The sequence below is a fragment of the Mytilus californianus genome, unplaced genomic scaffold, assembly GCF_021869535.1.
Source record: "Mytilus californianus isolate M0D057914Y unplaced genomic scaffold, xbMytCali1.0.p SCAF_2, whole genome shotgun sequence".
NCBI classification, from domain to species: Eukaryota; Metazoa; Mollusca; class Bivalvia; order Mytilida; family Mytilidae; genus Mytilus; species Mytilus californianus.
Genome location: NW_026262668.1, coordinates 96,283,217 through 96,311,073, shown reverse-complemented (window position 1 = coordinate 96,311,073; position 27,857 = coordinate 96,283,217). Strand labels below are relative to the sequence as shown.

Genomic DNA, 27,857 nt, shown 5'->3' with positions numbered 1-27,857 from the left:
TTAAACATAAGGGATATTTATTTTCAAGGCATCCATCCTTTAACCTCTTTTTTTTTTAACTTTATTAACCTTGAACCTCTAAATCCAAAACCCAAAATCTTAGAAACAATTTACTCTTACGAATTCTCTTCAATGCATATCAACGGGTGTATTTATGAAATCTATTGTAATGATATGTGCAACTTAATAAAATGTTAGTTTTGAACTTTCGTCCATAAATACACAATATAAGCAGCATGTGTCGATGAGATCCATAAATCGTAATTAGTTATAAGAACGACATGTTGGTTAAAGTTTAGAAAATAATATCAGCTGTAATGGAAGAAAGACAACTCTATAATTCAATTGGCTATAGTTGCTTATTAATTTACATGGCAGTTTAAAGTCTTTTCTGTTCTTGGCACAGACACATTCTATACCCGTTTAATGTTTAAGGAATTGCATGTATGTTATTAATATATCAATGCAATATAAAGCTTCCAAACTGAAAAGTATTCATGTTATTTGTATATATCTCAAAACTCCAATACGTGGATACATCTACAGTACACAAACTTCACAATAAACAGTCATGTAGAAAATAAATGACATTGTGTGTCACGGACAAACTAGCCATGAATATAACCTCTTCATTTTCTTTCAATAATTAAATTTCAGATCTAACGCGGCGTCAGCACCCTTGCTATTGCGTGCTATATTTTCAACAAATGTATATCTATATACAAAACAAAACCGATTTTACTTTAACCTTGGTTGATATTATTCATGACAATTAGCAGTCGTGTATATTGAATGTAAATTACAAAATGTTGTCCAAATTCAAGTTTAAAACCGAACATTGTTTCATATTTTAAAGAAAACAATTGAATCCGATTACGTTTAAAAAGAAACCTTTTGACAGGCTCTAACAATAGATTTAGGTTTATCATCAGAGAATAGAGGGAATTTAATTCTTTTAAATATGTACAAACACGAAAATGTTTTACAGTTTAAACACATTTTCGACTTATTAAGTTTCTTTCCTTTGCATTAATATAATGGTTATTTAACCTCGCTTTGAAATCAACACTTGATATGAATTAGTTTATTATTCAACTGTTTAAACGTATTGAAGTATTTACATTTCATGTTAAGATATTTATGATAATACTGCTTTGATAAGATGTAAAACTATGCATGAGAAAACTTATCGGCGCAGACTTATAATAATTATGAAATGGTTATATATTTTATATATCTATATATCAAATATGAAGAGAGGGTTGATACATGTCCATTCTCAACCTGGAATAAAACTCATTGTAAATATGTAAATAGTGTACCTTTTTGTTGCATAGCCCCCCCCCCCCCCCCCCCTAGCTTAACATTTTTCTTGAAGTCTCCAGATTTGTGTGTCACGTATTTACTAATTGTGTCTCTACGTTTTGTCAATGTATGTAAATGGTAAGTTTCTGTTGATGGGAACATAATCAAGTGCATATCTTACTAAGGAAGAGGACAAATTTTAAATCATACATGCAGTATTCGCGATCGATTCCGAAGTTCGTTTTAATCTATTTTATAGGAATGCTGTTTATGATATTTAATTTATTATATAGCCAACAATATGTAAATATTTTATCATTTCAAATATCACAAATGGAGTAATGTATGCAATACAGTTTAATATTGTAGACGACTTTTAGAATTTGAGAATGTGAAAAAAATTTCAAGCTGAAAGTTTCGTATGAGAGGCCAGGGATACCAAGGGGATAATTGTAACATACATGTATTAAACAATCATGATCACCTAAAGTGAGCAGTTTTTGAAATCTTATGTCTGTTAATTAAAGTACAGTAACTAAACAATTGAAGTTCGAATCAATAACTGAAAGTTTGAAGTCTAATTTTGGAAAACTAGTATTAGTCTTTGATGAATATCCAAAGAGAACTTATGTATATATAACTACGACACTCAAAAAATAATAAGCCGAAGAAAAACAAACAAAACCATTACCAAAAAGGAAAAACCACGAAAAAACAAACAAAACCATTACCAAAATGGAAAAACCACGCAAAAAACAAACAAAACCATTACCAAAATGGAAAAACCACGCAAAAAACAAACAAAACCATTAACGAAAAAACAAACAAAACCATTACCAAAAAGGAAAAACCACGAAAAAACAAACAAAACCATTACCAAAATGGAAAAACCACGAAAAAACAAACAAAACCATTACCAAAATGGAAAAAACCACGCAAAAAACAAACAAAACCATTACCAAATTGGAAAAACCACGAAAAAACAAACAAAACCATTACCAAAAAGGAAAAACCACGCAAAAAACAAACAAAACCATTACCAAAATAGAAAAACCACGCAAAAAACAAACAAAACCATTACCAAAATGGAAAAACCACGAAAAAACAAACAAAACCATTACCAAAATGGAAAAACCACGCAAAAAACAAACAAAACCATTACCAAAATGGAAAAACCACGCAAAAAACAAACAAAACCTTTAACGAAAAAACAAACAAAACCATTACCAAAAAGGAAAAACCACGAAAAAACAAACAAAACCATTACCAAAAAGGAAAAACCACGAAAAAACAAACAAAACCATTACCAAAAAGGAAAAACCACGCAAAAAACAAACAACAGTCTACAAAACACTACACAGATAACCAAAGAACGAACAAAACGAACTCCACCAAAAAAATAACAAAAAAAAAACAGGGGTGACCTCGGGTGTTTAGAAAAGGTCAGCCGAACTCTGGCTATTAGTGACACTCGCCGTGTTGTCCTTGGTAAAAATACATTTAATTGTAATATCAGATGAATTATGCATCATATAATAGCCGATTGTGGTATATGAGGTAGCAAAAAAGGAAGGCCTCCCAAACATGCAGTCAACAACTTCCTTATATTGGTGAACACATTTAACTGAGCTCGCACTGCAACTTATTTTTTCCTACTAAAAACTACAAATATAAAAACGCATATTTCAAGATTTCAGTTATTTCAGGCGTCCTTAACGACCAATCGAATTAAAAATGGACCAGTCGTCTTATCCCTTGTCGCTACTTGGCGATACATTTTAGTTCATACTCCAGCATCTAAATTATGACGATATGAATGTTTACATTCAACAATGAGAATGTATTGGTTATCTTATATATACATGAAAAAAACACTTAAATTTTATATTTTAATATACAAAATAATACAGGAAATAATTCATATATGTTCCACCATTCACCGATTTTTTTATTATATCTAATGAATAGCAGCTGTCGGTGCAAGTTTTAATTTCATTGGGTGACCTACTGCTAATTTCGTTACGCGGACTGACCGCTGCGGTGATTGTTTTTTCTCACTTTGGGAGGACTTTTTCTTTGCTATTTCTTCGCCTATTTTCTCAACAATATCCCTCCTCTTCATGTACATCAACGTGTTTGTTAAATCGTCGAGAGTTGCTCTAGTATGAACACGACGCCATCTTAATAATGCTTGTTTTGCCTGAACTTCCTGATTCTCACGCATGAAATTTGTTATGATGTCATCTATGTCAACTCGCAAGTTTTCTTCACCCCTTGGGGGATGAAAAGGTAACATACGATAAAGAGGAACCCATTCCTTCTCTATGGACTGTGCAACTACACGACATGCTTTCTCCAGTTTATCTGTAAAACAATGAAACATTTCTTATAAATTAACATCAATTCATTTTCATCTCAGCACTTGTATTTTCTTATTTAGTTAATGATATAACGCATCTCATTACAAAAATAAGAAGATGTGGAACGAGTGCCAATGAGACAACTCTCCACAAGAGAGCAAATGAAGTAGAAATTAACAACTATAGGTCACCGTACGGCCTTCAGTGGGCTAAATCATACCACATAGTAAGCTATAAAAGGCCCCGAAATGACAAATGTAAAATAGTTCAAACGGGAAAACTAACAACTATACATGTAGGTCACCGTACGGCCTTCAATGAGCTAAATCATACCACATAGTAAGCTATAAAAGGCCCCGAAATGACAAATGTAAAATAGTTCAAACGGGAAAACTAACAACTATAGGTCACCGTACGGCCTTCAATGAGCTAAATCATACCACATAGTGGGCTATAAAAGGCCCCGAAATGACAAATGTAAAATAGTTCAAACGGGAAAACTAACAACTATATATAGGTCACCGTACGGCCTTCAGTGAGCTAAATCATACCACATAGTAAGCTATAAAAGGCCCCGAAATGACAAATGTAAAATAGTTCAAACGGGAAAACTAACAACTATAGGTCACCGTACGGCCTTCAATGAGCTAAATCATACCACATAGTGGGCTGTAAAAGGCCCCGAAATGACAAATGTAAAATAGTTCAAACGGGAAAACTAACAACTATAGGTCACCGTACGGCCTTCAGTGAGCTAAATCATACCACATAGTAAGCTATCAAAGGCCCCGAAATAGCAAATGTAAAACAGTTCAAACGGGAAAACTAACAACTATAGGTCACCGTACGGCCTTCAATGAGCTAAATCATACCACATAGTAAGCTATAAAAGGCTCCGAAATGACAAATGTAAAATAGTTCAAACGGGAAAACTAACAACTATAGGTCACCGTACGGCCTTCAATGAGCTAAATCATACCACATAAGTAAGCTATAAAAGGCCCCGAAATAACAAATGTAAAATAGTTCAAACGGGAAAACTAACAACTATAGGTCACCGTACGGCCTTCAATGAGCTAAATCATACCACATAGTAAGCTATAAAAGGCTCCGAAATGACAAATGTAAAATAGTTCAAACGGGAAAACTAACAAATATAGGTCACCGTACGGCCTTCAACGAGCTAAATCATACCACATAGTAAGCTATAAAAGGCCCCGAAATAACAAATGTAAAATAGTTCAAACGGGAAAACTAACAACTATAGGTCACCGTGTGGCCTTCAATGAGCTAAATCATACCACATAGTAAACTATAAAAGGCCCCGAAATGACAAATGTAAAATAGTTCAAACGGGAAAACTAACGACCTGACAAAACAATAAACGAAAAAACAAATAAGACACTCAGCAACAAACATCTAAATAACAAACTCCTGACCTGGGACAGACACATACAGAATGTGACCGGGTTAAACATGATTGTGAACATTCATCCCACCCCTTTTTCTAAAAAGAAATAGAACAGGATATTGATTTTGTAAAAATGCTTTCAACGAAACATTTTATAGGAATTGTATTCCAATGGGGACTACATGTACCCTTCTTTTGAAAGATTTATTCCTGTACTGTCATGACTCATAATTTCTAACAAAACTTCAAAAAGACCCAACTAAACAACACCCCTGAATATTAGGTATAGTTCTAACAAAACATGCAAACGAGTTAATTGTAGATATTAACTATGTCCATTGATAGACCTTGATACTAGAATATTTCATGTTAATCTCCCTACAAAAAATAATGATAAATGGGACACTTTTCATTATAAATAGTTAATTTTTCTTTCCTTGAAGATGATGTTCCTTTGATTCATGGGGTAGTTCAGTTAATTCGATATGTTCTTGTTTTCAGTGACACCTCGGATTTCAATGAACAAACTATTTACACGACTAAAATGCTTTTACAGCAAGCAAACATATATCATAAATTAGTCATTTGTTTACATAATAGTAGTTCTTTAATCTAGAATTTTATTGTCAAAATACGATTCCAAATACACGAATTAAAAAAAAAGGGATGTCATACCGAACTTTTTTACGGTAATATCACTTATAAAGCTAAACGCAAACAAATTTAAAAATAGTCCTGCAAATCTCTATATTTACTACATAGACTAAGTATGTTATCCTTTGTTGTTGAAAATAATATAACATCATCAGCATATAACAAACAGTTGAGTTTACTATTTTTAAATATTGCAATACGAACAAGCATCATTTAAAATATTTGGCAAGTCATTGATACAAATTTTAAACATATTTGGACTAAGATTATCTCCATGTTTAACTCCAAACTCTGATTATAAAGAAGATTTTAAATTAATTCGTCACTTACTCCAAAATTCAGTATTAAAAACATCAATATACATATTCTTTACAATTCAACAAAAATACCCCCTTATGCCTATTTTCAACAATTTTAAAAATACAAATTCGTGAATAACTGAATCAAATGGGTTTTTTTTAAATCTACTAAACATGTATATATATATAATTGACCATTTGACGTATATTTTCTATTAATATTCTGCAAATAAACTTGTGATCAGCAGTGCGATCTTTGTTTTGGACACCAATCTGAGTTTCTGATATAATACTAAATGTGTCTAAATAGTGATTTAATCTGTTATTAAATAAATCTATCCTTAACGGCATATTAAATACCGTAGTAAGATCTTTGAATATTGTTTTTATCTGTACTAATATTGAATTTGTTTTTGCCGATGAATTGAAACATAAGTACATATGTATTGTTTTACATCTATGAAATCTTATGTTCCTACATCCTGTCAATATTAGGGCTAATATTTTGGAATTGCACAAGGTCATACATTTCTAAGACTGTGTATGGCGTCTTTACACCGTAAATCCGTTGGATATGTACGGATTGATAATTTAGTCTGAGAGAACATGATTAATAAATTAGTTGTTACATTGTATTAGCAAAATTAAGCGATTTAAGATAATGTTCGAATGTATTATACTTTACACTAAATAGATAGATAAGATTCGTGTATATACGACATAATATGTGTACTTGTGTAACTGACAGATTTGTCTGTTAGAAAATCATTGATAAAAAAAAAAATGTTAGATGCAAGCGGCATACAAACACCTAATTACTGGCTATAGGTAATATAGAAACAATATAACTTTTTTCTGCATCTCTCCGATTGACATTGCAATACGATGGATTTTGTAATCTTATAGATTTTGATCTATGTTACATTGTATCTAGCTGTCGTCCTGATTGTACGAATAGCAGGTAATATGATGTGTTACGCGATTTTGTTAACAATAAAGGGACACAGAGTCATGCATGTATTAGCGGAGTTAGCTTAGTACTTAGTCATGCAGGCATTGTTAGTTTGGTGTTTTTTTTTACCTGAATACACCATCACTGGTGATGGCGTGGTTAAACTCGGGCTTTCTGAAATATCTGTAAAAAAGTAATCACATACCACCGAATGAATATTAATTAACTCTCTAGAGAACCAACGAAGTGATTAAGCTTTTGAATTCAACATTTAACCTCTTTTGAATATTTACATGAACAACAGACAAAAGAAAGCATATAACTGTATATTAAACAATTAATGTTTTTCCTTATATCGTAATAAATGTAACTGCAATCACAAATTTTGCAAAACATCAGCTGCGTGTCACAATGTGATTTGTTTTGGCTACTATAAACCAGACACCGATCTGAAAAAAAGCTTCATACATATTGAGTAGAGCATCTGATATCCAGAAGAATTGTCAAACGTATCAATGTGGGATTGAACAAGACGACTGAGATAAGTCTGGGCCAAAGTTAGTACATAAGAACAGGTCAAACATCTTTGAAGTCACAAATTGAAGAAATTGGATTTTACTATAAGCTGAAAAGAATGATACAGGGAACACAAAAGTCTGTTCCCTGTTTGTTATTTTACAAATTTGTAACGTCTAAGTACCCAAAATTGCACCCATTTAGCAAAAATAGCAGCGGAAATCTTACAAGTTTTCTTCGAGACTAAACAATTTGTATTTACATGATTTGACATTATGCACGTCTTTCAACATAGGTAAATATATTTAAATATACACTAAACGTTCACAGTATATATCAACGAATGAAGTATTTACTGGAAAAAGTAAAATCTACGCATGCGACGTCCACAAAAAGTCAACTTATGAAAGTGAGCAATTAGAATATGTTACAGGCATCAATTTCTTAAAAAATAAATAGTAAGGATGGACTAGTATCAAATTGTTCCAAATATTTGGCGAACTTGAATAAAACAAAACATCTGTTATTCGATTTTTACGGATGTGAATTTAAGCATGGATGCAATTTGGGAACTCCTCATTACATAATCATAGTTCTTTTGGAGGTCGTTTCAAAACCATATTTCTATGATTCAACATGGGATCTAAATTAAATTGGTTGAACTATATAGTAAATAAGGATACATCTATCTACAAAATAAACACAGCATGGAAATTTTTGTCTGGATCATAAATAGACGTAGGTGAAAAAAATTATCAAAATAGGTGCAATTTGGGTACACTTACGTTTTATTCCATAGGTTTATTTACGGAGGGAGCCAACGTAAAGGAGGTCAGAAAAGATTAATTCTAAAATAGTATATCATATTAAAAAGCATAACTGTATAGCCTTACCTAATGTGCCTTTTCGTTTGCCTTTTTTGTTTTTACTATGACTTAGTGGCATATTGTAAAATAATTTCTTTAGCACCTCAGGACTAGTTTTATAACGATGAATTTCGCGAAGTTTTAGAACAGCATTTTGAAGTCTCTCATTTTCTTTCTCCCGTTTTCTTAATTCTTTGTCTGCAGCTGTGAAATCAGCCGTGATTTCTTTTAATTGCTCCTCGCGTTTGTGTTTCAATTCCCGTCGAAATCTTAGAAATTCTAATTTTCTTTTAATATCATCAGCTTTTCTCTCCAAGCCGGGTTGTTTTGTCTTTAAACTTTCTAGTTCACTAATTAAACGATCATATTTTTCACGTTCTTTCTTTGTTGCATACTGAAGCACTTTTTTCCTTTCTTCTTTCCGAATTTCTTTCACCTCGATGTCCATATCTATGTCTCTTAGCTCTTCAAGTATACATTCTTCTTGAGATTTTAGCGATTTTTCTTTATTTGCCAACCGTCTTAATTCACTTACACATTCACTAATATCTCTCTTACAAACTTTACGTCTGTGGTCGAGAGCTGAACACTTAACTTGAAGATCTCGTAAAGTCCGTTGAACTTCATCACGTTCTTTCTCCTTTTCAACAATGTCTAGTTGAATATATGTAGAATAACTATCGTCCTCTTGTATCCATCTACGCACTTCCGCTACACTGTCTTTGACATTTTGAACGGCTTGTATAAACATGAACAAATATGGCGCATATTTAGCTTCCATGCGTTCAGCATAACCACGAGCTACGGAACCAAAGTCTGACAACTTTATTCCATTTTCAGATTCAAATTTGTCAGCCATAGCGGAAATATCTGTTAAATTTGTACTAACAGCAAGAACAAATTCTTTTCTTGTTTTTTCATAGTTAATGGCGGTCTCTAGTAAGGAGTCGGCCTTCACACTACAAAAGCTTAAACAGTATTTCTTCATGAAATTTAAAATAAGTGACATACTATCTACGACTTCTTCAAAACCATTTCGTAAAAAATTAAGAATTTTATTTACACAATCCTGTACCATTCTAACCGATTCCATATCGAATTTGACTTCCATGGTTGGATCACCAAGAGCCTGCTCATAAGAATCAAACAAGTCTTGAATATCTACTTTGGTTAAGATTACTGGTTTCTTGATGTATCGCATAATCGTTTGTATCGATGGTAGATACTTCCGTATTTCTTCCTCGTAACGTTTATCAGAACCACTAAACGAATTTTCTAGACGTATAAGTCGGTATTCGATTCTTTTCAGACCCAGCTCAACCGATTCATAAAATCGCTGTAGATCTTGAGGTCGTTCCAACGACAGTTGATCAATAGTCTGTTTCTTTCGATTAAATGCTAAATGGGTTGTCGGAGGCATTATGTCTGTAGTCTATGTTGTCAAATCATTTGCTTATGTTTTACATGACACAACACCAAGGAATGCAAGAATCTGAAAATATGTTTATTGAATGTAGTTGATATAAACGATAAAAAAAACCCAAGATGTATCTTTAAAAGAAACATGTTTCCTATTTATATTTCCTTTTCATGTGATGTATTCATTTATTCTACCCTTTTGTCAAACAGTATATTGTAATTCGAATGGTAATTTCTCCAGTATATCGTGTAAATATATGCATTGAGTTAGATACGACATTTCTCTTTCTGAGACATATTTAGAATACATCTGCCGAGAGTTTAGAAATATCACATCGCACGAGACACGGTTCAGGAATTTCTAATGATTTTTGACGATATGTAGGCAATTTCATCTTTTTTAAATTTTTAATTCAAAGCAAAACTAAGGTGCAAAACTAAGAGAAAAAACCATATTGATTATCTAAAAAAAAGACATATAAGAAAAGAATACTCATAATAAACAAATACCGTAATCAATCGTTCGGGAATATTTAATTTGGATTGAATTTTGGAAGAATTGGAATACAGAATTTCATGTGTGTTATGTTTTCATTTTGGTTTATTTGAAAATGTGATTTAAGATGAATATGTTATATTATGCTATCGAAACTATGTTGTAACATTATTATCAAAAGTCTCTTTTTAATATAGGTCTATTATTTACCTATAAATGTGTTATTTTTGCGCTAATGAAATATGTTTGTGGCGCAAATGAAACAATTTTCTTTTTGGCGCAAATGAAATGCCAATTGACGCAAAAACAAAGCAAAGAATTAAAACATTTGATTGATAAACACGTGTAAGCAGGCGGTTTCCTTCTCTCATCGATGCTCTTCTCTGAAATGAATATACATATAAACTTATAAAGGAAGCATTAAAACAAAATAGGACAGAAAAGGATTAAGTCAGACCATATATAGTGCTATCTCTGCCAGGGCCAGGGAATTAGAGACCCTATGTTTTGTATAATTTAAAAAATGTATCTGAAATAGTGAATTTATAAAAATCACAACCAAAGCCTATTTATTTAACCTTCGGGTGCATGATTAATATCACTTGGAACTTTCAGTTTCTATACCAGGAATAAAACTGTTTATTTTGTCACTTATAAGAGAATTCTCCTGTGATTTGTCCGATTCATGTATAGCAGAGACGAGTAGTCAGGGTGCATATTTCATTTTAATGGACAACGCTCAAGCTAAAAGTTTTTTTCAAACAGTTTTAAAATCTAGAATAAAATTCATTTAGCATTAGATCATAGTTACATGTTTACGTACAAGTTCTGAATAAATCATTTCATAATTATGAATTATATCAATTGTGGTCGATTTTTATGGGGACTTTAACTGCATGATTTTGAAATGTTTTCTTGAGAAATTGATATAATATAGAATTAGTCTTGTTTCTCTTATATTCTGCACAGGACCGTACTAAGCTCTCTAACGAGTAGATGTTGAAGACGATACGATGACCATCTTTTGTTGTTTGGTTTTGTTTCTTTCAATAAACTCATCATAGATAGCAAGCTTGAAATTTGGTACGCCAATAAAAGACTCATCAGTGACCCTGGAATCAAATAAATTCAAAAGGCCAAATAGATTATGAAGTTGAAGAGCATTGAAGACCCACAATTCTGAAAGGTTTTGTCAAATTCAGCTACGGTAATCTATTCCTGCGTAGAAAATCCTTAGTATTTCGATTTATAATTATGATCATATCAACGATGATTCTTTTTTTCTTTCTTTTTTTTTAACAATTAAACAATACTGCTGGTTTACATTTTACGCAGGTTACAGCGTTAGTCTGGATATCAATGATTATTCATATCAACACAGATGTGTTGACTACTGGGCTGGTGATATCCTCTGGGAAGAAACCTCCACCAGCAGTGACATCGACCCAGTGGTTGTAAATAAACTCATCATAGATACAAGGCAGAACATTTTGTACGATAGACGCGCGTTTTGTCTACGAAAGACTGATCAGTGACGCTCGAATAAAAAAAGTTCAACAGGTCAAATAAAGTACGATGTTGAAGAGCATGGATATTGTCTCATGTATATCTTACCCTCATCTTACCCTCTTCTTATATACATATATGCAATATTTTTTTTGTATACCATTACAGAACAAATGATCACGTGACGTAACAACAAGACTGAATTCAACTTGAACATTCTCAATTTATAATGAAAATACACAATTAAGTTTAAATAATCATGTCTATACAGAGATATTTACCATCACATGATTTTCAAGCCATATTCCTATCTCTCTTTCAAGAATCATGTTAATTTTGTAAATAATTCCATTAAAATATCGCCATTACAAAAATGTGCATATTGCGTAGTTGTTGGTAACGGAACGTAATAGCACGTTTGACTGGTTGAATAGAAAAGCTTTGATTTTCTTTTTAGAGAACGATATCCATTACAGTCTTTTGTTTTATCAAATGAAAATTAAAATGCAGTGGACTATATGTAAAGAAGTTTAATATACCCTGCGTCTCTACTTTCATAGATCGAAACCGTGATTTAATGATTTAAACAGTTGCAACATTATTCACATTTTGTAATCTGACAATAATATTTTTTTGTTAATCATTATATACAATATCATTTCATACTGATTTTATGCATTTATATCAGTTATATGACAATGATGATGTATAGAAAATCAGTAGTCATATGATACAATGAATCAAATGAAAATCATAGATGGCTCGTCTAACATTTTTGCCAACACCAAATTTAGTATGCGTATACGGCTGTATGACATTTGCGCTTATATCAACCACTGCCCCATACATTTCAATATTGATGACTTAATATTCTGTGCGCGTTCATATTTTATTTTCTTTTTCAAGTGAAATGTTCATAATACAAGCGCTAACGCTGATTACTAAATGGTTTATAACATATCGTGGAAGATCATATGTTGTTCACGTGTTTTAAGGACATTTACAACAGAATTAATATCGAAGCTATCATATCATAAGCATATTCACTTGTCTAATTGACAAGGACTCATTCTGGATGATCAGTTTTAAATACTAATGGTGTAAATTGGTTTATGGAAGAATAGTTCCCTTTATTCTAGCGAAATTCTAATAGACAATTACATTCCATATAATTTATACTAAAAATGAAAGCAATTATTTAGTTACTGTGCACTTTAACCGTTGTTTGATGCTACAGATGTTTTATTTTAGGCAATAATTCCGGAGGTAATAATCAACAAAATTAAGGATATTCTCTCAGAATTTTTTCATTTTTGTAGGAACTCATTAATAAATTTATAGAATGAATTTACATGTCGGAGATCAACTCTTGATTGTACATTCGGAAATTATACTTGACGAAAACATATCGTATGCAACGATATTACTAAAAAAGTTATATACAAATAAGGTAAAATTATATCGTAATACTCTGTCCATCCGATTTTATCTAATCGTATTCGTATATATGTATACATCTTTTATCAGCATCGTTGCACACATTTTAGACTTGTACAATTTTTATTATGAATAATGCTCCAATCAGTAACATCTAGGTATAAACGTCATAAATTAGTACGTGTTAGAGTGACCATGAACATGATCTTATATGAGTGGATGCAACTATGTCAGTTCGTATTATTGGCGATCGATACAAAAGATGCAAAGAAGCAATCATACTCACATTCTTTGAATTGAAGTACCAAAGCAAACACATACATGTACCACCCTCCAGTCTAATCCACGTAATAAGTTTTGAGATTATAAACAATATTATGGGTTAATACCACACACACGACCCAGTATAATAAACAATGCTTTGTTTATTATTTCAAAACAATTAAAAGTTTTCAATCTAAATCTGATTAAAATGGATAAGCTGCACAAAAGAAATCTTAATGTACGACACATGGGGGGTATCAATGGAGACAGGAGATTAATATTTTAAACATTCGAATTAGTGGGATAGATAAAAATATATAAAAAAAATAGTTACTTAAAACATTGAAAATTGAGTATTTTTTATAACAAAATTTACAATGATCTTAAGTGCTACTTAATGTTTATAAAACAGGAAGACATCTTAGAGTCTAGTTCATCCATTCAAAAGTAGCATTCTCGCTGTAGCCACTCAACATTATGTCAATAATCAAAAACATTTTATCCAAAAACCGGCTTACGTTACCCTTTCCCGATTATCATTTCAATATGGTATATATCGTGTTGCATGTACAGATGTATCTTTATCTGTAAGGTTGAAACTATGTAATAAAAAACCAATGCAGACCCCCCAAATTTCATTCATGCATTACATATACCATACACATTAAAATGCCATAAATGGAATATAAAATTACTTGTTATCTACAATAATTTTAATGAAATCCAATACTCGTATCAATCATCGTTTAAATGGTATGGTTGCCAAAATATGTACTGTCTATGTACACTATGCGACCGTTTTAGCGTTTAAAACACATGCACCAATAAGACAGTCTGCGTGGTTTTTATGTTGAAGAAATATGCAATTTTTTGAAAATAAAATTTATGCAAAATGAATTGAAAATTATTTTCATGATTTCTCGCGGAGGAAATTAAAAAGTTCAACGATATGAAATAAGTTACAATTCGATTTGAAACCTGATAAAAACGATGCTTTTTCATAACTATCTTTTAATTGTTAGTAAAAGATAGCATTTTATACGTCCCCACAATTATTTTCTTAAATGTTTGCCAAAGGGAGAGACGGAAGAGACCAAAGGAATATTCAAACTGACAATGACATGGCAAAAACAAGATAATCGACCAAAAGGCAAACAACAGTCTACAAAACAGAACATAAGACACTTGAGACTGAATAAAACGAACCCCACCAAAAGTCAGGGATGATCTTAGATGCGATCGGAAGGGTAAGCAGATCCTGATCCACATGTGACACCCGTCGTGTTGTTCGCGTAAGAAAACAACCGGTGTTCTGTAATAATGTCACATTCGGATAAAATGACGGAATTGTGGTTAAGCCAATTGGAATATATCCGTCATCAGTGAAACAGATGTTCCATAACGGTTAACCAACTCATGATGGTGTACGCAAAATTTTCTAAGGAGTGAATTCAACTTTTTACTTGGAACTCTTGGTTTTATAGCTTCCTTGTCCTTGTAAGCAGCAACTCTCTATCAACGAAATCATGATAGGAAACATATAAGTCAAGATATGAGGTAGACTTAACAGTATCCTTTATTTCAAGTTCGATGGGATAGATTTGTTTAACATAGTCACCACACTTTGAATCATTTAGTGATAGGACATCATCTATATATCGGAACATGAATACAGGATAATGCTTGCTTCCGTTCATTCTTCATAAGAAGCTCCTGTATGAAGTATGCCTCATATGAAGAAAGGAACAAGTTGGCAAGAAAAGCCGATTGTTTGAAGAAAAAACACGTGCTCAAAACGTAATAAATATGTTGTCAATTAAGAAATCAAGCATCTTGATAATGTTAGTTTCAGATACTAGTAGTTTTTTTTTTAATCAGATTTTTTTTTTTTTTTTTTTACAAATTTTGATCTATCCATCACTAAAACAAGATATTTGTATCAACGTTTGTCATTCTTTTTAATGAAACAAAGCTGGTTCAAATATTTCAATCTGTCTTTATCTGTTTGGAATGGTGAAAACTTGTATAAAGGATTAAAAAGTCGTTGAGGAATGATACCTATAGATTGTATGTAGTCTAACAGATCTTTGAAACCTGATTCACCCGCTCCCTATAGTAAGTTGTTTGACAATGATTATGAAGCTGGGCTTTGATTGCTGATAAAATTGATGTTAATTGTTTTGAAAGAAGTTTCATGGAGCACTTGGAATACAACGTTGATTGTAAGGACACGTATGTAATTAAGGTATCCAAATAGTGAAGGAAGATCCAGTTCTTTATCTTTGGTTGAAATTCCAAAGAAACAAGAAGTTTAACAGACCTATGATTATTCAGGATTTTCTTTTAGGTCAGTGTTTTGGGGTAAAATGTTAAGTTTTTAAATGAATTGTCAACACGTAATTCCTTTATCAAACAGTTTATTTTATGCGATTTACAAACAAAAACGATGTTGCATGAGTATTCATAGACCCATTCAGTATTTTTATTCTAATTTGTATCAACGACCTCACAGCCTTAACCCATTCGGAAAGAGTATCTATGTCTTCTTTGTCACGTTTAGCCCATTGCTTGGCATAATCCTGGATTGAATCCATTAGTATTTAAAAGCTGTGTTTCCAATCGATGGATTAAGGCTCATTATATTCGGTCCTTTTGATAACACATTTCGCAGAGAAGTGTTAGTGACAATGGTGAGGTCACCAAACATAACGTGGCCAGCCGTATTATATAGAAATGGGGACTAGCACCGGTGTACCTAGGAGGTTTAGACTTGAAGTCGTCAATAATGAGATCCTGGAACACGTGTTTGTAATTGAAAATTTAGTTGCAATTGGTTTGGTATAGGTGTCAGACCACCAATTACTCCCTCCAATTTAGAACGTATGTGAAAGTAGGCCTATTCGGACAAAAAATAGTGCATCTGATGTCATTGTTTACTTAAACTAACCAGCAAATTGGCAGAAATGAAACTTTTGGTGAAAGAGAAATATATTAAGACCATTTTGAGCCAAAATTTAATTGTCTATGAGTTTGCATTCAACATTGAAGATTAATGCACTCCATAGTATACTAATTTAAGATTTCCAGAAAACCAGGGGTTATTTTCAGTGGTACCTCTATTCGGGAGGCCTCTTCTTTCTTATATGATTTTAAAGGTATGTTGTAAATTGGCATGTATAAAGCTGATTCATGTACAATTCAGGATATACCTGGTTTTTATGAAGTTAAACTTAAGGTAAAATATTTAGAAAGCTGTGAAAATTGCAAATTTTGGTTGAACAGATAGGGACCTTTAATTGGTGGTCTGACACCTATAGGTATGAGAGATGATAGGTATAGACTGATCTTTAAAGTAGGGGGTATTTTCGATTGGACTGATTTTTGATAAAAGATATTGCCTAAGTTGGTGGATTGATACCTTTGTTGGCAAAGAGAAAGGATCTTTTCTCCGTTTCATCTTTTCCAATGCCAACCGGTCTGAAATATCTGGCAATATTCAAGATGACAGCTTGTATTTGTTTAAATATGGATTTGTAGCAGTGGTTTCCAAACATATGTTGTACAAAGAACACAGAATAGAACTGTTGATTTACAATGCTTACCATCGTAGCTATTGTATGGTAAAATTTGTAAGTTAAATTGCTAGTAAATCAAGCCTTTGCTAGTGTCGTTCTTATTTTTTTGGGTGATTTCTGTTTTGTATCATCTTATCTATTTTCGTCATTTTGATTTTTAGAAAAGTCATGTATTACTACTACTTTTTTGGTCTTTATATATGAAGTGATATTTCTTATCGAACTGTTAGGAATATATTTGATCTAATTCAAGACATGTTCAGGATCTGTCAATTGTCCACAACATTATATATTGCCTCCGTTCTATTCTTCTCCAACTATTTGTTACTGCATTTAAAGCTACGAATTCGACAAAAAAATTATGATTTATTTTTATTTCAAACATTTATGGAGCCGGAATATAGAAATAATATTTCGCTGTTAGCAGTCAATAATTCAACCTCATATGAATCTATATTCATGCAACCTTTAATTTGACCTTCCGCGTGTGTTTAACATGGGGTTCATTCATTCAAACGAAAAAGATGTCAACAATGAAAGGTGAAACAAGGGAGACTCCAAAAATAACCATTTCGGAGACTCATCCGGCCCACAAGAAAAATTCTTATACAGTTAAAACGATGATATACGTATATTTCAATCAATAGCATAAAATCAAACTAATATATACAAATCGTCATTATACGATTGCACGTGCTTACCTGTCTATAAATATTGATACATATGCTTATATCGGGTTATATGACAGTCGAAGTTCGAAAAGCTGAAACATTATAACGAGTCCATGCATTGTTAATTGTTTCTTTTGGACTTCATGAATATATGATTTAGTGTGTTATTAATCAAACCTGAGAAGTTAGGTCAAATCGGTGAACATAAATTTTTCAGCTTAAGCCCCTTTAAAGGTCTTTTAGTAAAATTTACATCCAGTTTTACTCTCATAAGTTTAAGTCTCATATAATAGAAAATTTCTAATAACTCATGTAAGTAATGTCACACATACATCTATTCATTAGAATTTAATTCCAGCCATTTTAATCATTTTTATATATCATCTTTGTTATTACCTCAACATTGTAAAATAAATGCTAGTATATAAAGATAAGAAGTTGTGGTGGTATGATTGCCAATGGGACAACTCTCCACCAGACAACAAAATGACGTAGAAGGTTTGCAACTATAGGTCACCGTACGGCCTTCAACAATGAGCAAAACCCATACAGCATAGCTTATGTAGAGTTTTAGGTATAATGAATATTATAGTTATTTTTGAAAGACAACATTACTTATAAATGAAATGACGTATATTTATATTTACTCAGTTAACCTAGTTTCTAACTTAATTTAACAGATTCAGTCAAGCAAATACCGTATGTTCTCAGTTTAATCAAGAATCAAGGATGAACAATTAAATCTACAAAATCTTGCAATATTATTTTATTTCTTATAAAAACAAGTTAATGGTATAAAGAATGATTTATTTTACATATAAAAAAAAACCGATTATGAGCATGTCAAATGCAGATGTATAAACTTGCACAAAAAGATGAGAAATTGATGATCAACCTGAGAACGAACTTCTGTATCGATAACTCTGATTAATTTACACAAATATTCTAATAACTGAATATTTTGTTAAAGAAATAAGCTGCCGAATTTTGAAATATATACTCGGCTTAACTACTACGATTTTAGAAAAACTCTTCTGCTTCCAGGTAGACTTGTACAATTTTAAATATGATCATAGTGCAATTTATCACCCACCCTAAAAAGTTACATCACCTATCTAAAAAGAGTTCAAAGTACACAGTACATTTCCTGTCTACCAATTCCAAGCCATCCATCTGTTTTAATAGGTAACCAGTGATCACTAGTTCTAAATCTTCATTAAGCTTTTTTATCTTTATGAGGTAACAAATCTAAATATTCTTCGAATTCAAAATTTTCTTTAGAAACTTGATAACATAATGCTCTTGGAGAGTGTTTTGTTCTAGAATGCCAAGTTTTCTAAAATTTGTCGAATATTCTCTGTTTAATGCTCAGCTGTAACTAGTTTTGATTAAATTATAATCACCCTCACTCATCCTAGTATTTGAAAACCCATATTTATATAAATCAACCATTCAAAAGTATATCTACTATCTTCGTTTGGTTTGTAAATATATCTATACAGAATATTTGACATTTTCTGTTCCGGACTAAGGCCATAGAGCTGGCTGTTAATTTTTTCAGATTTAACAAGAGTTTACAGAACTTCAAATGGACCCATTCTATTGAAGCAACGTTACTAAAACCCAAAATTTCACAGCCATATAGTTACATTGGTTTAATGATTTCATCAAAAAGATCGCACTGACCTTCTTCTGAAATCATTCTTATATGGTTTTGTTTTTTTGCACTTGTAAGCTAACCGTTCGGGAAAAAGTATGCCCAAATATGATATATCCTTCACAATTTCTAAATATTTACCATTTAGTATAAATTTTAGATTCTTTGACAATCTGCCATTACGACAAAAAAAAAACAACATTTTTTTAGTTGGATTAACCTTCAGTTTCCATATTTCATAATATTCACAAAATGTATTTATCTGCTGGTGAAGATGTTCAATTTCAGAAAATAAAACAGGATCATCTTCGTAAAGCACAACATCTAGTTTCAAGTAATTATCATTTTTTTCTCCTATTTTATTTGTCACTGTGTAAAGACATGAGGAAATAAGTTTTCTCCCTGTCTAACACCAAAATTACATGGAAAGTATTCAGTAGTTTCACCATTATAAGAAATATCATATTTAATATCACTATGCATGTTAAAAATTACATAATACATTTTACCATATTTATCATTTAACATGGCTACCCTCTTCCCACAGTACATTTTTATTGATGTAAGAACCACTTACCGGGATTTTAAGTATTACGTAATATTTGATACATTGAAATATATAATTATACACATGTTACTTCAGCTGTTAAAATCTCGATGTTTTATGCTTCTATTAGAGTATTAGTTCATACTAAACGATAAAAACTGTCCATGCTCAACTCTCAAATCTTACTGTATCCTTTCCCTGTAACTCTACTTAACGCAAAGACAGATCCTTCCTAAAATGAAAGCATAAACATATTTGATTCCATTACGGTGACATGTTACAATTTTACGTCTATGTTCTATGATAGGATTACAAGTAAATGCATTCCTTTTAAATTATGTAATGGATCACTGTAAAAGTTTATATGTACTTCTATGGTGCAATCAAAAATACTAAATGTACCCCAATTGATGATGTCTGTGTTTGAAATACAAACTCCGTATTTTCTTTATAAAAGAATAGTTAACATACTCGTACTCTGAACAACAAATTTATTTATTTGTTTTGAGAAAAAAATATTTCCGTACTCCTAACAACAAAATTATTATATTTAAACTTACCTGTGTACGTTATTTTATTTGACGCCATTTTGTCCCAGGTTGGAGTTGTCTTTTTGACATTGTTCTACAACTCTTTTTTTATTAATATTTTATTTATATTGTGTCATAGATCAAACTTATTCGTTCAGTGTATGTTTACCTGTTTTTTTTTTATCTGTCTTTTTGATCGAGTTAAGCCATTTCAATTGATATTTTATAGTGTGTCTTTTATGTTGTAATGTTACACTACTGTTTCAGGTTAGGGTGATTGTTGGCGCCTGTTAAAACGTTCAAACCCGCTGCCTTTGTATGCACCTGTTAGGAGCCTGTTGTTGTTCAGTGGTTGCCGTTTGTTGATGTGGTTCATAAGTGATTTTTATATAGATTATACCGTTGGTTTTCCTGTTTGAATTGTTTTACACTAGTCATTTTGGAGCCCTTTATAGCTTGTTGTTCGGTGTGAGCCAAGGCTTTGTGTTGAAGGCCGTACTTTTACCTATAATTGTTTACTTTTTACACATTGTGACTTGGATGGAGAGTTGTCTCATTGGCACTCATACCACATCTTCTTATTTATAAATACCTTCAAAACATTCCTGTATTCTTTCAAGTAATAAGAATGTGGTATTATCGTTTCGTTTCCTTGTAAACATTGACGTTCGTAGCTTCTGTATTTCATTTTTTGCAGATATATTTGTTATTAGGATTTAACCAGAGTGGAACTGTGTCATATTTAAACAGGCGATTGGCATATAGTCAAAATCACATGTGTTCTTTTAAAGAACTAGACATGGTCCATCAGAAGCGATGAAATTACAGTGTCTCTTTTTAGTGTTTGCAACAGGAAGACAAGACAGTGAAGGCACCCTTACTTTTGCGATGTTTCATCTCATGTATCTAGATGCATAACATTATTAAATGTGTGGGCGAACAACTAAATGGTTCTATCGAATGTTACCTTCACTAATGATGGCAAACTAGTCCATAATGTAACATGTGGTATTCTCTCTATTCCAACTGCTTTTTTATAGAAAGTCTGATACAAAATTCCACCGATAAAGTATGTAAAAAGTAGACATACCAATCTATAAGTAATAAAAAAACATGACATTCAGCGTGTATCTAAAGTTTTTAGAGATTTGATTTACAACTACAATGCACATTTAGTACTGCAAATATATTCCTACGAAGGAAACTTCAAAGCTTATCTGGTAATGCAAAGTTTTAACTTTCAGAAAGCTTAATTATTATGTTAATATTTAGTTTATCTTATGATTAACGCAATTCATATATTTGAATTTAGTTGTAAATAGTTTTACAAGCAATGATAGGAAGACTTAGTTTTTATGTTAAGCATTTAAAGCTTTCTTCAATATCTTTTATTTAAATGTTATGGACGCCACTTAATTGAATTGTTAGGAAAGCCTGACAAGTCTCGAATGTAGATCTGTTGTTGGTTATTTGGACGAAAAGGATAAAACAAAAAACAAAAAGTAAATACGTAAGTGCATATCACAGATCTAAAATATGGCATATATTTCAGTAGCCTTTCTCTACCTTCTCACATATAACATATAAAAACACTTATGGGTTTATACAACTTGTTTTGATTGAGAATAATGATTTTAGCTTTCATTATTTGATAATTTACTGCCTATAGTACATAGCTGTAGTTCTACTTACACAATAATAAGAATGGTACCAGGCTGTTGTTTTACTTATACGATAATGTGAATGGGACCAGGCTGTAGTTCGACTTATACTATAATAATAATGGTACCATGATGTAGTTCTACTTACACACTAATATGAAAGGTTCCAGACTGTAGTTCTACTTACAAACCATTATAAGAATGGGACCAGGCTGTAGTTCTACTTACACAATAATAAGAATGGGACCAGGCTGTAGTTCTACTTACACAATAATAAGAATGGTACCATTCTGTAGTTCTACTCACACAATAATAAGAATGGGACCAGGCTGTAGTTCTACTTACACAATAATAAGAATGGAACCAGGCTGTAGTTCTACTTACACAATAATAAGAATGGTACCATGCTGTAGTTCTACTTATACGATAATAAGAATGGGACCAGGCTGTAGTTCTACTTATACGATAATAAGAATGGGACCAGGCTGTAGTTCTACTTACACATTAATAAGAATGGTACCATGCTGTAGTTCTACTTACACAATAATAAGAATGGTACCAGGCTGTAGTTCTACTTACACAATAAAAAGAATGGTACCATGATGTAGTTCTACTTACACACTAATATGAAAGGTTCCAGACTGTAGTTCTACTTACAAACCATTATAAGAATGGGACCAGGCTGTAGTTCTACTTACACAATAATAAGAATGGGACCAGGCTGTAGTTCTACTTACACAATAATAAGAATGGTACCAGGCTGTAGTTCTACTTACACAATAATAAGAATGGGACCAGGCTGTAGTTCTACTTACACAATAATAAGAATGGTACCATTCTGTAGTTCTACTTACACAATAATAAGAATGGGACCAGGCTGTAGTTCTACTTACACAATAATAAGAATGGTACCAGGCTGCTGTTCTACTTACACAATAATAAGAATGGTGCCAGGCGATAGTAAGGATGGAGTAAACGGACATGCATGTTTACTTGTTAAGGTCATCAGCTGAAGGAAAACAAATATAATTGAAGTATAAACAGACAAAAAAAAGTCTAAAAAGTCGTATGTTGTTAATCCTTGTTAACAGCAACCCTCTATCAAGTAAATCATAATCCATGTACGAAAATCAAGACCCGGAATATTGCATCAGCTAGAAAATAGTTACTCCGCATGCAGCGGTTGCTGGAATATTGTAACACAGAAAAGGAAATTTCACTTTTGGAAAATTGAAATCATCTCATTTGTTGAAGACATTTTTCTTAAGACCTGCTAACTAATTAATGTTTGTATGCGATATTCCAAATTTGTTTTTTTTTAATCTGAACAGATATAATTTTTAAGTAGTTATACCAACACCGTGACGTAATTTTGAATTTGAAATATTACGTCAAAATTAATAGACTGTAGTGTTCGATAACATTTCTGAAAATATCATCATGCTCATGGCATCGTGGAACACACTGAACATTGCTATATTGAATGAAATGTAGATGTTGTAAACAATTTCCACATATATTTATTTTTGGGGAAAAGGGGGGTGGTTAATAGCAAAATTAACTATCCTTTTAATATCAATATAACAAGCTTCTTTTGACTTTTATTTCAATTTACAATGAAAGTGTTTCTATGGATTGACATGTTTATTTCAAATACCAAAGGATCACAGATACCAATACATATTTCAAGATATAAATGGCAAGGACGTTTGATTTGAAAAGGAAGGTCATAAAAAACACAAGTCGAAGAAAGACACGAAACACTTTATAAAGCCAAAAGACAATAAATGCATACTATACAGTGTTAGGAAGAAGAAAATAAAACAACTGATATAATTTCATGGCGCGGGACACGTGTTTTTGGAAAACATTTTATCCTGTTCACTCTGACCAAAAGTTTTGAAGCCAGAGACATGAAAAAACAAAAAACGACCAATAGACAAATAACAGTATACAAAACACAACAAAGAAAACCAAAGACTTACGTAACAAGAACTCCATCAGAAACCGGGGGTGATCTTAGGTAATCCGGAGGTGTAAGAAGATCCTTCTCTACACGTGGCATCCGATGTGTTGCTCAAGTAAGTACAAATCCGGTGATAAGTCTAATTCCGGTAGGTATCGAAATGCTGGTTACTGAGCGGACAGTTCACGTACCTTCGATGACTGAGAGTTAACCAACCTTGGAACAGGAACAGTGATAGCAAAACATACCGTAACTTATAAGAATTCAGGGCACACAACACGTGTTTCTGGAATATTCACCAAGTACGCTCGTGACCCGTTCTTTGGAAAGTCAAACATATAGAAGTTTCTGAGCACAACTCCATCCTAACCAGGGGAAAATTGTTTTAATGATCACAATAACCATTCAAATGTCACTAACAATACCATTCATTGAAACAAAAATGTTAAACACTGGACAAGAGATGAACTACTTTGATATTTGAATTCTGTTGTATATAATTGTGTACAGAACACATTCAAGTAGCTGTCACGTACACTCATTTTACTCCATTTGCTGTTATTTACGTAAAGGAAAGTAAATTAAAAGGCGTGTACTGTGAAATTGGAATCTTTTATAATTTTGCATGGTTTTTTGATTTCTTACACCAAATGGTTTACATACATATGTTGCCTGTGTGATCTCGCCTTGTACCTGAAGTTCCCCCTCTGTGCTGCTATCACACGTTAGATAAAGCACCGTTGTTCTGAAATAAAATGAAAAAAAAACCCCAAATTATCCAATCTATAAAGGTTGAGTACAATAATGATGACGATGATTAAAGGGTGTTTAAAGTCAAATTGCAACTATTGCATGCATATTAGGACCAGAACATGTTAATGTGATATGATTCAGAATATGAACCCTAAGGCTTTTAGTACTTAACCGACATGCTGAGCCAGATTTAAACGTGCTAGCTCACACTGAAAAAGTTTGTAGGAGGACATGTCATTCTTTCCGGACGCATTATTCTGACTTTTCAAGTTTTTGAATTGATCGTGCAAGAAATCGAACCCATGACATCCCACATGCACTCGGAGGCGAGCAGGCTAACAAAGACAACCAAGACGGCCCGAGGAAACGAGATGATCTTAATTATGCCGTTATGTACGGTATTACTATATATATATATATATATGTATGAAGAAACATTTAATCATCACCCACATGTCATTAGGTATCTTAAACATTTAAACATCACGCACATGTCATTAGGTATCTTAAACATTAAAACATCACGCACATGTCATTAGGTATCTTAAACATTTAAACATCACCCACATGTCATTAGGTATCTTAAACATTTAAACATCACGCACATGTCATTAGGTATCTTAAACATTTAAACATCACGCATATGTCATTAGGTATCTTAAACATTTAAACATCACGCACATGTCATTAGGTATCTTAAACATTTAAACATCACGCACATGTCATTAGGTATCTTAAACATTTAAACATCACCCACATGGCATTATGTATCTAAAATATGAATAGAAATAACAAAATAGACTTTACATACAATCTAAATAAAGGCAACAGTAGTACACCGGTGTTCAAAAGTCATAAATCGATTGAGAGAAAACGACGAATCCGGGTTACAAACCAAAACCGAGGGAAACACATCAACTATAAGAGGAAAACAAAGGAACCAATTTCCATATATTTTGAGTCTTTTGGCTAATTATTTGTACATCTGCTTAAAAAAGTCTACACAGGAAAATATGAAAAATCTTCGGATTTCGCTGGTGTCTTTTCCCCTTTCTTAGTACGTATAACATGACAGGGCAACATAGTAGATATAATCTAATTATCCTTTCTTGGCTACTGAAATAGATTCTTGTAACTTATTCTTCATATTCCTGTTTAATGTTATATGAAGACAACTGTTTTTAAGTTTAATTGTTTTCGTTTGATTTGTGAAAAATGGAAGATATTGCTTTTTAAAACTTAACGTTTCTTTTAGTCTAATTGGTATGTGTAAACTTCTACATCGAATTTGTAGTTCTATGCCAAACTTGCTTAAAAATTCTTGCAATAAGTACTCTCCGTTTTGTTATGAATTCAACATTATAAATTCTATTGTAACATGTACATTTATTGCTTTGTGAAGATATAAAATATTTTAGATTGTTGTTTGTACATGTGCATTTATGAGGTTGTATATCTTTCACCTATATGCAAAACTAATACAATTGTTCACATAATAAAATCGCCATAGAGAAAATTGTTATTATACAGACCTTTTCACATTTCCTATCATAACTGGAGAATCGGATGTATAGACGATGGATCTTCCTGTTGTATCTTGAAAACATACAGCCCCTTTTTGGTCCCCAGCATTAAAATAATCTGAACCTCTCATCTGACATACCTATTAATATAAAATTATCACAATGTTATATGATAGGCAATATGTTTATAGGATTCATAACGAGTGAGCATTTTATATTCTTTTTATCTCATATCGAGCAATTTCATTGTGACGATAAACGAGCCTGTGGCGAGTTTTTTTTTTATTATTATTGTTATTGAAATTTAATAACGAGAGTTGATATTAAACGATATACAATGATCCAATTTCTCTTATAGTAAAAATCTTTGTGTAAAAAAGAAAAGCCATGAAAAAACTGTTCTTGTCTTTGGCACCTTAACAGTATGATCTCATGATAAGCCCGCATCTGGGTTAAATATTAACATCAGAGGTTTTCAAGCTTTTTGTACGCCTCAGAATGGAATCCAGTTTGACTTAAAGATTTTCTTCTGGTGAAACAAGTGAGTGTTTTGTATATTACTGAAGAAATCACCGAGGAAAAGTAGTCCGTTCTGACCTTTGAAAGTCATCATTGACCTAATAAATAGCCAATGGAAATATCGCAATTTCGTAGCATATTGCAAAAATTAATGCATACCACACTCCGTTCAGTGTGATACCAGTAATATCTCTTCATGCGGTTAATAAATAACAGGCCCCAACCGCAAAATATTTCGTCATGATTTTAGCCCCACAAAATGGTAGATCTGCTTTTTCGGTAGCAAATTTTTGTTCTCCCTCGGTGGGATTTAAATCGGTGTTTTTTTCGACATCGTAGCCATTCCCTTTTCACCTTTTTGTTGATATGTATTTTTCTAGTGGAAACACTTTGAATAATTTGGATCAATAATACATAATTGAATGAAAAAAGCTAAATGACATTACGTAAGAAAGATAATGTGAAATTGTCACTGAATACAATAGTGGCTAAGAACAATTTTATAGATACGATATGTCGAAATTGCATAGTGGGTAATCTAACTTTGATAAAAAAAATAATAGACATGCACAATGACAGTTGATACTAAATACTCTTTTAAACGTTTAAACAGAGCGTCTTTTAGTCCTACCGCAACATCACTGCAAGATCCTTGAGTAAATCCTTCACATGGATTGTACGAAAACGTATCAGTACCAACAGCATCAGGAATATCAACAAATCTACAAAATAGTGAAATATATTGTAGTTCTTAAATGTAAAAGCAAAAATTTAGTATCAATTTGACAAACTTTTTATAAAAGCTATTGATTGAGCCATCGAAAATATAACGATCTTCCAATGTTTAAAAGAAATAAGACTCGTTCAATGAATATACAACAATATCCGAACTTACCTTGCTGATCCGCCTTTCTTAGCCAATTTAGACAGATCGATAACTTGTCCGTTTTCCAAATCACATTTACAAGAA

General features: G+C 32.2%; 2 protein-coding genes and 1 long non-coding RNA gene across 6 annotated transcripts; 1 reads left to right on the top strand and 2 right to left on the bottom strand.

Moving 5' to 3' along the window:
* Positions 1-3,180: 3,180 nt before the first annotated feature.
* Positions 3,181-13,560, bottom strand: LOC127730473 (myosin-11-like). 3 transcript variants are annotated; one of them, XM_052238898.1, is made up of 4 exons: positions 13,508-13,560; positions 8,391-9,855; positions 7,111-7,164; positions 3,181-3,669 (listed from the first exon to the last, which is right to left on the bottom strand). In XM_052238898.1, the coding sequence occupies exons 2-4, from the start codon at positions 9,781-9,783 to the stop codon at positions 3,263-3,265; spliced, it is 1,854 nt and encodes a 617-aa protein (XP_052094858.1). In that variant the 5' UTR covers positions 9,784-9,855; positions 13,508-13,560; the 3' UTR covers positions 3,181-3,262. The 3 variants fall into 3 exon arrangements, with proteins under 3 accessions (XP_052094858.1, XP_052094857.1, XP_052094859.1); XM_052238897.1 differs by lacking the exon at positions 13,508-13,560 and adding an exon at positions 12,066-12,207; XM_052238899.1 differs by lacking the exons at positions 7,111-7,164; positions 13,508-13,560 and adding an exon at positions 12,066-12,207.
* Positions 3,676-4,818, top strand: LOC127730504 (uncharacterized). Of its 2 annotated transcripts, none has more exons than XR_007995129.1 (3): positions 3,676-3,964; positions 4,183-4,396; positions 4,504-4,818. It is a non-coding gene; the product is annotated as an uncharacterized LOC127730504 (long non-coding RNA). The 2 variants fall into 2 exon arrangements; XR_007995128.1 differs by having other exon boundaries at positions 3,676-4,071.
* A 4,922-nt stretch (positions 13,561-18,482) lies between the features above and the next one.
* LOC127730495 (cation-dependent mannose-6-phosphate receptor-like) lies at positions 18,483-27,857 on the bottom strand. The gene is made up of 7 exons (XM_052238926.1): positions 27,783-27,857; positions 27,519-27,609; positions 26,378-26,508; positions 24,756-24,837; positions 23,059-23,135; positions 21,433-21,559; positions 18,483-20,167 (listed from the first exon to the last, which is right to left on the bottom strand). Exons 3-7 carry the CDS (start codon positions 26,497-26,499, stop codon positions 20,111-20,113), a joined length of 465 nt encoding a protein of 154 aa, XP_052094886.1. The 5' UTR covers positions 26,500-26,508; positions 27,519-27,609; positions 27,783-27,857; the 3' UTR covers positions 18,483-20,110.

Coding starts and splice junctions, on each gene's coding strand:
- LOC127730495 (XM_052238926.1), bottom strand. CDS start 26,499: ATGAGAGGTTCAGATTATTTTAATGCTGGGGACCAAAAAGGGGCTGTA. Junction 24,838..26,377: donor ATGATAGGAAATGTGAAAAG/GTCTGTATAATA, acceptor ATTTTATTTCAG/AACAACGGTGCTTTATCTAA. Junction 23,136..24,755: donor AGATCACACAGGCAACATAT/GTATGTAAACCA, acceptor GTTTTCCTTCAG/CTGATGACCTTAACAAGTAA.
- LOC127730473 (XM_052238898.1), bottom strand. CDS start 9,783: ATGCCTCCGACAACCCATTTAGCATTTAATCGAAAGAAACAGACTATT. Junction 7,165..8,390: donor CAAACGAAAAGGCACATTAG/GTAAGGCTATAC, acceptor ACTTTTTTACAG/ATATTTCAGAAAGCCCGAGT. Junction 3,670..7,110: donor ACCAGTGATGGTGTATTCAG/GTAAAAAAAAAC, acceptor ATTGTTTTACAG/ATAAACTGGAGAAAGCATGT.